The 14,909-nt window shown below is 38.3% G+C and overlaps 1 protein-coding gene across 1 annotated transcript in view; it reads left to right on the top strand.

Annotated features, from left to right (window-relative positions):
* LOC109919538 (THO complex subunit 2-like) overlaps positions 1-14,665 on the top strand; it is a 62,202-nt gene extending 47,537 nt beyond the window's left edge. Inside the window, exons 12-14 of the mRNA XM_048605295.1 lie at positions 5,519-5,714; positions 14,502-14,543; positions 14,639-14,665. Of these exons, the coding sequence (XP_048461252.1) occupies positions 5,519-5,714; positions 14,502-14,543; positions 14,639-14,665 (265 nt within the window). The remainder of the gene's footprint in view (positions 1-5,518; positions 5,715-14,501; positions 14,544-14,638) is intronic.
* The last annotated feature ends 244 nt before the right edge of the window (positions 14,666-14,909 follow it).

Here is a 14,909-nt window from a genome sequence, read left to right as displayed (position 1 = left end):
GCAACTTCAGTGGTTGCAAAAGCTTTTGATGTTCCTTTTTATTTAAAGCAGCAATGAGTTGCTTGATAAATTATTGATTAATTGTTGCTCAATCCTGGCAAAGCATTATTTTTTTTTTCTGTTCTCCAGTGACACCTTCAAATTCAGCTGGTCCATTAGACCCAACTGTTGCTTCCCTGATTCAATTGCTACTAAACTGGACTAAAGTTCTGTTTCTGGTCTCAAGATTGCTTTAATAGTAAATGCTAAATCTCCATGAGTATTGTCTTCTCACTTGGCAAACAACTATAGATGCTCCCTACTTTAAAAATCCATCGTATTCGCCTTTGATTTTGCACTCAACAGCTTTGCCTCCTCAAAAGTTTCAATATGTTGTGGCCTCCTAAATATATGATCTTCCATCCTTCAATTACATTTTTGAATTTCTTCAATGCACCCTGCCAAATCCTGAAGCAATCCCTATTCAGCTCCCAAAGAACTGCTGACTGTGATTTGTCATGCTTGATTAGCTTTTATCGTCCCAAACTTCTCTGCCGTCTTTCTCTTGACCGAGCATACCACCCTCTTTCAATGTTTCTCTGTTGTTCAACAGAGTTGCCTCACTGGGTTCTACTGTTTATTTTGTTTATAATCAGGCAGTAAAACCTTCTTGAAATATGTAAAACAGAAAACAGAACCCAAGTGAACACTGTCCTATTGGAAAATGAGGCTGGGGCCATATAATGGGGAATCAGGAATTGCAGAGGAGTCGAATAAATACATTGCATCAGCCTTCATTCCAAAATTGATGAATATTAAAGGGACAAAAGGAGGAAAGAAAATAAAAACGATAACTCTTTGTATCAAAAAGTGCTAATGAAACTAATGGGGCTAAAGATTGATAAGTCCCCTGGAAGTGATGGAACGCATCCTAGGATATTAAACAAGATAGCTGCAGAGCTACTGGATGCACTAGTAGTAATCTCCCAAAAATTCTCAGATTCTGGAAAAGCCAGAGAGGATTGGAAAACTGCCAATGTAACACCTTTTTTAAAAAGGGAAGAAGAAAACACAGGTGACTATGCCTGTTCGCTTGACATCTGTTCGTGGAAAATCATAGAGTCTATTATGAAGGATATAATAGCAGAGCTTTTATAAAAACATAATATGATCGAGTTGAGATACCGTGACTTCATACAGCAGGTCATGCCTGATAAATTCATCAGAATTCTTTAACAGGTAATAAGTAGAATAGATAAACGGAAAGCAGAAGACTCCATGTATTTAAAGTTTCGGAAAGCATTTGAAAGGTACCGCACATTAAGCTACTTAATAGGGTAAGTGCCCATTTATTGCTGATGTCCTCTCGGTAGTTCCATACTCATCTAGACACTGCTTCTTGGTGAGAGACCGCAGTTCAAAATCAACATGTACAACCAGATAGCCATCACAGAGACATGATATGATTGCATAGTGAACAAAACTGTAATTTGAATATTGAAGGGTATTTGACATGTTGGAAAAAATAGGAAGCTGAAAGAAAGTGGTTATTCTGTCCTGTTAATTTAAGGGTGTTGTTCGTACAGTATTGATAGATGCTTTTTTGAGCTAATATCACAATGTTAGAATCTGTTTCGGTCAAGATAACAGTAAATGTAGGGGTCAGTTGTATGAGTAATTTATATACGTCTCCAAACAGTAATTGCAGTCCAGGACAGTGTACTGTAAGAATAGGGTATGTAAGCAATGTACCACAATCAATACGGATGACTTTACCAATCTGCTAATTAATATGTATATTTAAAGGTAGCTTGGAAAATGTGTTTGTATACAGTATTTGGGACAGTTTCCTAGAGCAGTATGATTGAGCACCAACCAGGGAGCATGATATTCAAGAATGAGACGTGATCTTAGTGAAACATGTATGATCTTGAGGAGACTTGACAAGGCGAGGGTATTTCTTCTTGTGACAGAAACCAAAACTTGTGGATATAATTGAGAGAATTAGAAGTCTCCTTTTTAAGACAGAACTGAGTTTTTTTTCCCCCCTGTGAGGATCCTTGGCATGTCGAATCCTGGGACTTTTATTTTATTCAATGCACAATTGGCCAGATTTTTGATTGATGAAGGAGTTGTGGGTTATGGGGCAGACAGGAAAGTGGAGTGTAAACCACAATCAGATCAGCCATGATCATATTCAGTAGCTGCGCAGGTTCAGAGCTAAATAGACTACCACTGTTCCGAAGTTCTATGTCTAGCATTCATATGCAATCATTATGCAGAAATGGGCCAACTTCTATGTGAATGCTCATGACATGCAGCTTCTTGAATGTGAACCATGATCCTCTTATTTTATTCCCTCACAGCCTTGCCTCTCCCTGTATCTGGAACCTTATTTATTCTCCACAGCCCAACGAGAGCCCTGAAATTCTTTTGACTCTGATCGCTGTCCATGTTTCATTGTTATCAACTACATGCGTAGCTGTCTGGCCCACCCTTTGGTATTCCCTTGGTCAGTCCCACTGTCTGAAATTGACCTCCGCTGTTAAGACCATCTTTAAATTCTCTGTGATTCTGAAAGATAGGATTTACATGCATTTGGAGAATCAAGGATTGATTAGGGATAGTCAGCATGGTGTATGAGGTAAATCGTGTCTCTCAAACTTGATTGAGTTTTTTGAGGAAGGAACCAAAATGTTTGAGGGCAGAGTGGCAGACATTGTTTACATGGACTCATTTGACAAGGTTCCGCATGGTAAGCTAATTCGTAAATTAGATTACATGGGATTCAGGGCGAGCTTGACAGTAGGAGACTGAAGGGAGTGATGGTGGATGGTTGTTTTTCAGACTGGAGCCCTGTTAACAGCGATGTTCCACAGAGATCGGTGCTGGGTCTGCTGCTTTTTGTCATTTATATTAATGATTTGGATGAGAATATTGGAGACATGGTTGGTACACTTGCAGATGACAGCAAAATTGGTGGTATAGTGGATAGTGAAGGTTATTTAAGATTGCAAAGAGATTTTGATCAGTTGGGTCAATGGGCTGAAGAGTGGCAGAATTTGGATGAATGCGAGGTACTACATTTTGGTAAAACGGAAAAGGGCCGGACTTATACAATCAAGGTTGGGGCGCTGGGGCAGTGTTGTGGAATGGAAAGACCTATGGGTTCGGGTACATAATGATTAAGGTGTTTAGAATGCTTCCTGCCGTTGCTCAGACCTATCGTTATAGGAGTTGGGATGTGATGTTGAAGTTGTATAGGATGTTGGTGAGACCTCTTCTGGAGTGTGCAGAATTGTGTGCAGTTCTGGTTGCCCTGCTATGGGAAGGATATTATTAAATTGGAGAAGGTTCATGAAGGATTTACTAGGATGTTGCCAGGATTGGAAGGTTTGAGTTGTATGGAGAGGCTAGATAGGCCAGGACCTTTTTTTTCACTGGATTATAGGAGGTTGAGCGGTGATCTTGTAGAGGTTTTTAAAATCATGAGGAACCTAAATAAGGTGAACGGCAAAGGTCTTTTCCGTAGGGTGGGGGAGTTCAAAACTAGGGGGCATATTTTTAAGGCGAGGGGAGAAAAATTCAAAAAGAGGCAACTTTTTTTAGACAGAGGGTGATTCGCGTGTGGAATGAACAGCCAGAGCAAGTGGTGGATGCAGGCAGAGTTACAACATTCAAAAGACATTTGGATAAGTACATGAATAGGAAAGGTTAGGAAGGATATGGGCCAAGCACAGGCTAGTTTGGGGATGTGGTCAGCATGGACTAATTGGACCAAAGGGCCTCTTTCCATGCTGTATGACACATTTTCCCAACTTTCCATTTTTTTCTGGTGGTTTTTTTTGACATGCCATCTATATTTATTCAGTTATGCTTTTCTGAAGTGTTTTGGTGATTTTCTGCACAAAGTTGATCAGCCTGTTGTATCCAAAGGAACAAAGTGATACATTGCTATAAATAACAACATAACTTACTAAAGATCGGAAATGTGTTAACAAATATGTAACTGCAAATTGCTGATACAGTTGATGCAACCAAAACTGATAGAAAACATTGATAAATGTATTAGCCTGTTCATGTTAAGTTGCTGTATGATGGTGCTGCCAATGGTATTTGTTTCATGATGTTTCAAGGAAATCTCGAGTCTTAAGTCCTGCCTGATTTTCAGTCCCCAGGCAAACGTCTCTTGAGCTGGCAGGAAAATACACTTGCCATTAGATCTCCAACCTTGGTCACTCTCACGATGTTTTATTTCTCTTTCTGTCTTTGATATTGACCAAGATCGTAGATTTCTGACTGACTTTGTTATTGTGCATTATGTGCTACAGTATTCATAGCATTATGGTGTATTTTCTGACTTGGTGTTTTAAAAAAACATTCATACAAAAAATTACATATTTACTTTAACAGCAGTCTGTAAATGCAGGTGAACTTTAAGCTTTTAAAATAGCTTTGAAAACCAATAAGTTTTAATAACTCTTTAAAGCTGACTGCAAATAGTTTATTGGACTTTCATAAGTCTGTCACCCACAGGTACAATATCTTGTATCTATGTAAATAACAACCTTAAATTTGTTAGGAAATAACAGATAGCCGAAAGCTGTCTCCAAATTCTATTTAAACCTGGATGGAAGTTCCCCTAAAATGACAACCAAGATTTAGCAGAGGAAAGTATACTTCCTCATTAAATCTCATCTGTCATGTATTTCTTGGCACACTTTGCTAATTTAGAGCTCTTTGTTTCCTGAAGAACATTTTAAAAAATTTATAACCACTGACTCAGTACCATTTTCATGTCAGTGTTGGAGTGGCACCAAATATTTATTTTTTCCCTTCAAATTCCTCTGAAATCCTATAAGTTCAGAGGATTCAAACAAATCTTCCAAAACTAAAATAGGCAGTGTTGCTTTGCTTTAAAAGCTTAAAGGAACATTTGGCATTGGACAGTGTTCCATAAACTAATACTCTACCATCAAATATTTTGTTGAAACGCAAGATATTTTTAGTGCCTAATGCAATTTTTGAAGGAGAATTGAATAAATTCATATTTACTTATCAGAAGTCTTAAAATTTCATGAGTTTAAAAAAAATTAGTTTTCTAGGCAACATGTGAAATACTGGACACAAACTAAAATACATCTAATCCAAGGAATTAGCTGTGGAATTTTTTGCACCTTGTAACTATAGGATAGGAACTAGTTTATATTGATGGATTTCTCGTCCTGCATTAGTCACTAATCTAATTATTGTGTTTGCTTCCCGTTATTTTTGTGTTCAAAACAATTATCTAATTTCCTAAGAATAATTCTGGGTGAGGCAGAATCCATATTTTGTGTAGAAAAATGTAGATGTTCCAGGTCAGACTGTTAACCGAACATTTGGGGAAAAGGAAGGTTGACATCAGCTCTATCCTGATGTTTACACAAAATCATAGTGTTCATACCTTTTTGTACATTTTATAAATGTCAACATTTTATCTGTTCTTTTTAATCAGTTTGGCTTGTATTTGTACAAAAGCTTGATATTTTGTTTGCAGAGTTGGTGTACCAAAGGGTGCCAAGGGAGCTGTAATTCCATCACTTAAAAATGAAAGGGCTCCAAAACCAGTAGAAACTTTTGAAGACTTAAGAAAAGAAGTTTTCAGCATGCTGTGCTACCTTGGACCTCACCTGTGGCATGATCCTATCTTGTTTGCAAAAGTGGTTCGAATAGGCAAAGCATTCATGAAAGAGGTTGGTGTGAACTATATGCAAATTCTCATTGACTTCTACATCATTATTCTAATATCCTTTGCATTTGTTGCGATTTCTCTCCGCTTTAATGTTCTGTAAGTTTAAAGGAGTGACATTTTCTGACCAGAAGCTTTTAATTTTTCATCAGGAGTTTTGAGTCTTTCATGATGTTTGGTAAAAGAATTAATGGCAACCTGTTAGGGTGAGCATTCAAGGATTTAGATTCTGTAACAAAAAAGGCACGGCTATACAGTATCAAGTCAAGATGGATTACTGTGGGGGTGGTGGGATAAGAACTTGTAGGTGATGGTCATAATGTCATAGAGGCCTACTGCACAGAAAATGATCTGCCCATCAATTTAAAAACAACCATCTATACATCGTAATGTCACTTTTTAGCTTGGCCCATAGATTTGTACACCTTGGCATAGCACCTGCCCATCTGAATAGCTCTTAGATATGAAGAGGGTTTCCACATTCACCACCCTTTTGAGCAGTGAGTTTCAGATTCTCACCACCTTCTGGTGAAAAAGATTTTCCTCATATCCTCTCTAAACCTTTTGCCGTTGAATTTAAGTCTATATTCTCTGGTCACTTTTTTCCCTTGGTGTAGGGATCAGTTTTTTGCTTCCTTCCTTATCATTACCCTCAATTTTATACATCTCAATTATGTCCCCTCTCCATCTTCTCTACTTCAAGGAAAATGCTCCAGGTTTCTCCAGTCTGTCTTCATAATTAAAACTCTACGGTCCAGGTAACGTCTGGTAAATCTCCTCTGCAACGTTTTCAGTGTAATCACATCCCTTCTATAATATAAATTCTGGAACTGCATATGGCACTCTGGTTGTGGCATAACCAACATTTTTTACAGTTCCAGCATAACCTCCCTATTCTTAAACTCTGTGTCTCAGCTAATAAATGCAAGTATGCCTTCTTAACCACTTTATCTACCTGTCCTGTTTCTTCAATGAACCAGTGAAGATGCATACCAGGGTCCCCCGATCCTTGGTGCTCCCCTGGGTTCTACCATTCGTCATGTTTTCCCTTGCCTTATTTGCCCTGTTCAAGTGTGCTTTCGAATACTTAACTGGATTAAATTCATTTTGCCACTGATCAGCCAATCTGGCCAGCCCGTCTTATCTTTCGATAATCTAAGGCTATCTTCTTTACTGTTTACCACCTCACCAATTTTCGTTTCATGCTTCATAATGTTTCCAAGTATCTGATGCCCTTGTCCCACCAAGTGGTTGAACTTGTGGGCTTGGTTACTGCTGTCTCAGGAACCATAGTGAGCTATTATATTGTGTCTTGTAGATGGTATACACTGCTATTACTGTGTGTTGGTAGTGGAGGGAGTGAGTATTGAAGGTGCTGGATGCGGTGCCAGTCAAGCATCTGGATTTTGTTTAGCTCTTTGAATTTCATGTTACATAGTGAGTGATTGGCTTCCGGAATGCATTGCCTAGGTTTGTGGTTGCAGCTGATGTTGCCATTTGTTTTCTGGAGGAAATTAGTTAATTTCCTGAGGATAGAAGGTTTACAGGGTAGGGGAGAATGGCAAGCGACATGGCTCTTGCAGGAGCTAGCACATGCAACAGACAGAATTACCCCTCTGTGTTCTTTGAAATAGAAAGATTGAATGGGTGTATTAATGACTGAGATGATGACAAGAATATGTACAGATGTTAATCTTGTAAACTGAATAAAAATAAATGTGTCATTCAAGAACTCCTAATGTAACTTTTGTATAAAGCTTTTGGAGTATGGGCAGTTTATGTAGAATACTTAGAAATTAAATTGAGGGTTGAGACAAAAGTGTTTGGAATGCAAACTAGCAATGAAAGATCATAGAAACTGGTGCAATGCACCAGTAATGACATAGCAATTACTTTGAGTGTGAAATATCAAGTCTAGTTTATGGAAAGGCACTGACCATTATGACTACCTTAGGTTTACTAGAACTAATTTCTTCCTTAGTGATTTTATAACAAGTCAACTTATAAGCTATGACACACACACTGAAAGGTTCTATTTCCGTGTGACTACTCAAATATTAGTTCCTTATGATTACTTAATAGGGCAAGGCTGAATTAATATTAAACATTAAACAAGAGTAAACTGGTAGAATTGACAATAAATATGAGAGTAATTGCTGCAATTACTCTGGGCATGCCATTATCGTTGAGTTAATTCAACAGTATCTTGTTAAGGTTTGAAGTAGGGCAAAACAGATGGTGTATTATGCAGTCCTTCAAAACCACAAAGTTTTGTACAAGAACCACTTGGAATGAACTTAAGGAATCAGGCATTTTATTGTAGGATGATACACAATGAACGAAGGAGGGGCATTCGGAGTTTCAGTCAGCAGTGCATGAAGAAAGACGAACAACAGCAGAGGATTTTCACTTTTGAGTAACTTTTTGGGAATTTTTTTTTTGCTATTGTACTTATTGTTTGCTATTTGTAGTATAGTTTCATTACGTTGTAGTGGATATCACAATGCTGTGTATGTTGTTCCAAGTCCTCTTTGTTTGGCCTTAAATCAACCAACTCCTCAGGCACTGATCACCTGTGATGCTATTTCACACATTGAATCTGAAGCTGACTTTAGCTTCTTGCTGTCATTAGTGCAGGTTGGGCATTTTCACTGAAAATGAACCCTGCTCTTAAATGTTCACATACAGAAATTTTTGATTTGTGTCATATCTAATCAATGAATTTGTATTCCTGTATCATGTATATGTAGAGCAAGTTGCTGGTTTTCTAATAGTCTTAGTGCAGGAATGGAAGTCAGTTGTAGCTAAACACATGCTATTGATACTTCTGTTGTGAATGCATTGGTGATTATTTTGTTTTATAATCGCAAAGTCAGAAGTCACATGACACCAAGTTATAGTCCAACAGTCTTATTTGAAATCTCCAGCTTTTGGACCATTGTTCCTTTGTCCTGTTCAGAGATGTTATTACACACCCTTTGAGCAAGTGAGACTTGAACCTGGGACTCATGGTTCAGAAACAGGGATACTACTTTTGAGCCACAGAGAATGCTTTGAATACATGAAGGTCCTCAGGCGAGTGCAACGGAGCTAGGTCTGTGGTACCACAGGTGATAAAGCAGTACAGGAGGAGAGGAACAGTGATAGGAGATTCCGTATGTTTTTGCTGCAGTGAATGTAACTCCAGTGTTGTGTTATCTCCGTGATGCCACAGTCAAGGATATCACTGACCAACTACAAGGCAATCTTTAGCAACAGTGTAAGAAACCAGAGGTTGTCGTCCACATTGTACCAACAACATAGTTAGGAGTAGGAATGAGGTCTTGAAAGCAGACTTTTGGGAGTTATGAAGGAAATTAAAAAGCAGAATCTTGAGAGCAATAATCTCGGGATTATTTCCAGTGTCACATTAAAGTGAATGTAAAAATAGGTGCTTTGGTAGATTGAACATGAGGCTCGTGTGTTACATTTGAATTTATGAAGCAGGAACAGAAGTAGACCACTGTGCTCCTTGAGCCTATGCTGTCATTCAAATAGATTCTGGCTGATCTGTTTCTGTCAGAATTCGACAATCCCGTCTGCCCCTGACAAACTTAGTTTCTTGTTAGGCAGAGGAGTCATGGAGTCATACAGAACAGAAAAAGACTTTTTGGTTCAGCTTGTCTACGCCAACCAAGTTTCCCAAATTTAAACTAGTCCCATTCGCCTGCGTTTGGCCCATATCCTTCTAAATGTTTTGTATTCATGCACCTGCCCAAACGTCTTTTAAATTTTGTAACTGTACCTGCCTCTACCATCCCTCTGGCAGTTCATTCCACATAGGAATCACCCTCTGTGTGAAAACGTTACCCCTCAGGTCTCTTTAAAGCCTTTCTCGTCTCATCTTAAAAATATGCCCTCTAGTTTTGAACTCCCCTACCCTAGGGAAAAGATCTTTGCTATTCACTTTATCTATGCCTCTCATGATTTTATAAACCTCATACGGTCACCCTTCAACCTCCTACACTCCAATGAAAGAAGTCCCAGCCAATTTTTATAACTCAAACCCTCCAGTCCTAGTAACGTCCTTGTAAATCTTTTCTGCGCCCTCTCCAATTTAAAAATATCCTTTCTGTAGATGGACGACCAGAACTGTACACAGTACTGAAAAAGTGGCCTCACCAACACCAGTCATTACATGATGTCCCAATTCCTATATGTAATAGTCTGAGCAATGAAGGCAAGCATGCCAGTTACTCTTCTCATCACCCTAACAACGTATGATGCAACTTTAAAAGAATTATGTACCTGAATGCCTAGGTATCTATGTTCAACAACAATACCCAGGGCCCTACTGTATAAGTCCTGCTGTTGTTCGTCTTACCAAAATGCAACACCTTGCATTTATCCAAATTGAACTCCATCTGCCACTCCTCAGCCCATTAGCCTAACTGATCAAGATCCCTTTGTAATTTTAGATAACCTTCTCCCCTGTCCATTTTACCACAAATGTTCTGTCTTGAAGCTATTCAATGCTTCTACCACCACCTAAGACAGAGAACTCCAAAGCTGCACAGCCTTCCGAAGGAAACAAAATCACTCATCCCTGTCCTATAAAGGGAAACTACTGATTTTAAAGCTATGTTCCTCGTACTAGACTCATGAAGGGACATAGTTTCCGTCTGCACCTTGTCAAGACCATTCTTGATCATATACACTTGAATTAAGTCACTGACCTTACTCTTCACAACTAGCCAACATACTTAATCTGTCCTCCTCAGACAGCTGACTCATTCCAGGTATCAATCCAATAAATCTCTTCTGAATGACCTTGTAACGTTCTTCCAGTAAGGAGAGTGAAACTGCAGACTTTTTTAAAGATCTCACTCATGGATGATTGAAGCATAATTGTTGGTTTTAATTTCAATTCCTCATGTAATAAAGGCTAGCAACCCATTAGCCTGGATAAGTGCATCTTCAACAGCCCTTGAGAAACTTGACATTATCCAGAATAAAGCAGTCTAATTGATTGGCACCACATCCTCAAACAGTCACTCACTCCACCATTGATGCACAGGTACCCTGCATAAATTCACCAAAGGTCTTTAGACAGCACTTTTGAAAACGAACAACCTGTATCATCTGGAAGGACAATGTCAAGCAAAAACACGAGAGTATCACCACCTTCAAGTTTCACTCCAAGCTGCACACAACTGTGATTGGGAACTCTATCATCATGCCTTCAGTGTCACTGAGTCAAAATCTCAGAACTTCCTTCCCAATAGCATCATCTGTGTGTCTACATCAAACGGACTGCAATGGATCAAGAAGGCAGCTCACCATCACCATCTCAAGGGCCGTAGGAAACGGAGAATAAACACTGGCTGAATGAATAATAAAAACAATCAAAACCCTGTGCCCCATGGATTTCCGCATTCATTCTGTTTAAGTCGTACTCTGCTTTTCAATCCATCCAAAGTGAACAGTTCAACATTTTCCGACATTATACTCCTCTGACAGCTTTTTAACCCATTCACCTGTTTCTGGTTGCAAACTCTTCATCGTCTTCGCTAGATTCTTTCCTATCTCAGTTTGTGCCTCCGCTCCTCATATCTAACTCATTGATATGTTGTAAAATGTTGAAGTACCAGCCGTCAGAAGACATCAGAAGCATTTGGACGATTCAGGGATCTGGACAAGCTAAACCATTTACATCTTAACAGGACCAGGACTGATATCTTCACTGGGAAATTTTGGTGGTGCTGAAAGATTTAAACTAGCTTGTTGCTGGGATGGAAACCTCAGGAATAGCTCAAATTGGATGCAAGTAGGAATGAGTGAATGAAGAAGATAAGCAAAACCAAGGCCAGCATTAGCTGAGCTGAGAATGAAGAATAATGTTCAAAAGACAAAGTTAGGAGCGCTTGGCCTGAATTCATGCAGTATTTTTAAGGAGGTGAATGATTTCAAGGCATATATTGAGCAAATAAGGGTTATTTAACTGCCATTTGCAGAAACATGGCTGTGGATGACCAAGACTGGGAAATGAATATTCAGGAATATCAGCATTTAGTAACAACAGGCAAAAAGGACAAGGAGATGGTGTTGTAATGATAATAACAGATAGGATCAGTGGATTAGTAAGGAAGGATCTCAGAACGGAAAAACAAATCTGTTTGGGTGTAGAGGAGAAACAGCAAAAACCAGCAAATACCAGTCGGAGTTGTTTATAGGCCACCAGTATTGTGAGTCATGGTATTAATCAGATTAGGGAATCATGTAGAATGGATGATATGGTAGTCTTGGGTAACTTCAACATGTATGTAAACTGGATAAACATAATGAGCTTAATGCTGTGAATGATGAGTTTCTGAAGTGTTAGAAATGGATTTTATGCAGCAGTATTTGCACTTATCAACTATAGAACAGGCTACTATATATCTAGTCTTGTGTAATGAAGAAAAAGCCTCAACTTTGAGGGATGAGTGACCATTATATGATAGAATTTTCCGTTATGCTTCAAATTGAGGTAGGCAGGTCAGAAGCCAGGCTATGAAATTTGAGCAAAGGAAGTTTTGAAAGTATGATGTGCAAATTGGTTGAATTGGGAAAATAACAGGCATGACGGAACGTCAGCAGTAGATGGTTTTTGAATAATTATTTCACAGTTTAGAGCAACTGTACGTTCCTTCAAAGTGCAAAAACATCCTAACCATTGCTAAAAAAGAAATTAAGTATTTTACAAAATTAAAAGAAAAGTGATATGATGTTGCCAGAATAAATCATAAATTTGAGCATTGGGAGGAGTTTTGAACACAGCAAATGGAAACCAAGAAGCTGATGCAGAAAGAATATGATGTTAACTAACCAAAGACACAAAAACAGACTGCAAAAGCTCTCTTGGTATTAAAAAGAAAATGTTTGCTGAGAAAAATGTAGGTTCATTACAAGCAGAGTTAGAGTTTATACTAGGAATAGAGAAATGGCAAGAATGCTATATGTTTGTTGTGTGCCTAGCTTCAGTGAAGCAGGTGTTAGAAGTCTCTCCAGAATTAGAGATCGAAGGGACGAGGGAGAATGAGAAATAGAAGGAAATTAGTATTTGGCCGAAGGTTGTGGTGGAGAAAGTGAAAAGACTGAAGATTACTTTGTTCCATTGATCGGATACTGTATATTGCAAACTGTTTTTAAAAAAAAAAGTGATGTATTGGTGAGCATCCTCCAAAATTCCATAGGTTCTATAATCATTGCTGCAGATTGAAAGGTAGTAAATGTCCCCCCACAATTTAAGATGGGAGGGATACAGAAAATAGGGAATTACAGACCCATGTACTTCAGTGGTGAACAAAATGCCGGAATAATCGTAACGTACTTGGATTTTCAGAAGGGTTTCTTTTTAAAAAAAAAAAAAGTCTTTCAGAAGTTGGTTTGTAAATTTGAAACAAGTGGGTTAGAAGGTAATATACCGGAATCGATTAAGAATCGGTTGGAGATGGATAATAGAAAATAGAAATAAAATTCCTGCGTTGCATGCTGTGAATAGCAGGTACCATAAAGATGTGTATTTAGGCCCTAGTTATTCACAATCAATGTCAATCTTTTGAGTGTGGGAACCAAATGTAATATTTCCAAGTTTGTGAATGGCGCAGATGTAAGGGAAAATGTGCTGTGAGGAAGATGCAAAGTGGCTTCAAGAAGGTTTGGACAAATTTGAATGAGCAAGAACATATCAGATGGAGTGTAATGTGGAATATGTGAGGTTATCCACCTTATTAGGAAGAGCAGATGCACAGAACATTTATTTAGCGGTAAGAGCTCAAAAAGTATAAATGTATAAAGAGACTTTGTCATTAAGTCGCTAAAGGATAAAATGCAGGTGCAAAAGGCATGATGCTATGTTAGCTTTTATCGCAGGAAGAATGAAGTCTAGCTTTAATTGTATAGAACCTTATATAGACTTGTACAGAATTGTATAGACTATTCCTGATGCACTTTGGACAGTTTTGGTCCCCTTATCTTATTGTGATGGAGGGAGTGCAACCAAGGTTCACTCGAGTTTTTCACGGGATAACAGGAATGTCCTATGAAGAGAGATTGGGAAGACTGGATGTGCATTCTATCCAATATGTGTAGCATTTTGAAGTATAAGAGATGTTGAAACTTAGAAAATACTTAAAAGGGACACAAAAGGTAGATTCAGGTGAGATGCTGATCCTAATGGAGGAGCCTAGATTAAGGGGACACAAATTTAAAAGGGAGATGAAATTTTGTTTTAAACTGAGAGGCTTGTGAATCTTTGAAATTCTCTGCTCGAGAGCACTGTGGCAGCTCAGCATCAGGCATGTTTAGGATAGAAATTGACAAATTTTCAAATAATAAATGTGCAAAGACAGGTGGCATCATTTTTTTGGGGGGGACAAGGTGGAGACCACGGAAGGCACCAAACTAGATGATCAACCATGATCGTGTTGAATAGCAGAGCAGGCTCAAAGGGCTGTATGGGATGCTGTTATGTTCCTGTTAGTTTATGACATTTTATTATGTTTTAAAGAACACAACATGAATGATTATGTTCAGGATTCTGACAAGGTTTGGTCTGGAAAAATCACCGATCTTTTTTGAAATGGAGAAGTTGATCCAAATGATGAGCTTGAACTTATTCTATTTGCTATTGTTATACAGTTATGTTGTTGTGCTTCTGATTAGATATGCAAAACCAATAATTAGGCTGATGTAACTGGTACTAACGTGGTCATTGTTTTGACTTCTGGTTAAACAATGGTGATAACACATTTTACCATTCATTTTACAGCATTCATCAGATGGCAGTAAGCCAGAGGACAAGGAAAAAATGGTAAGTTCCCATATTTCATTGAAGATCAGAATGTGCATATTTCTTGCTCCGACATTGTGTGGAAATGTGTGCGTATATTAATTATATTATGCTAGGTTTCTGTGGAAACAATTCTGCTATAAATCTTTTTTTACATAGCCACTTAAACAAACATATTTCTGGTAATTTGCATCAAACTTAGTTGGTCTGGGAAGTATTGTTGTCATAGGTATTGTAATTACAGTATAACAATAGCTGGTTATGCAGCAAACATATGAAACTGCTAAAAATACCAGTAGTAGTATGATGTGGACTGCCCGGGGACGACAGTTTATTTGCATTGCTTTGACTCCTTTTGGACAATGAAAAATTTGGTGAGCTAACATT

The sequence above is a fragment of the Rhincodon typus genome, chromosome 14 (assembly GCF_021869965.1).
Source record: "Rhincodon typus isolate 14 chromosome 14, sRhiTyp1.1, whole genome shotgun sequence".
NCBI classification, from domain to species: domain Eukaryota; kingdom Metazoa; phylum Chordata; class Chondrichthyes; order Orectolobiformes; family Rhincodontidae; genus Rhincodon; species Rhincodon typus.
The sequence above is the reverse complement of the archived record's forward strand: the minus strand, read 5'-3'. Positions and strand labels throughout refer to the sequence as shown.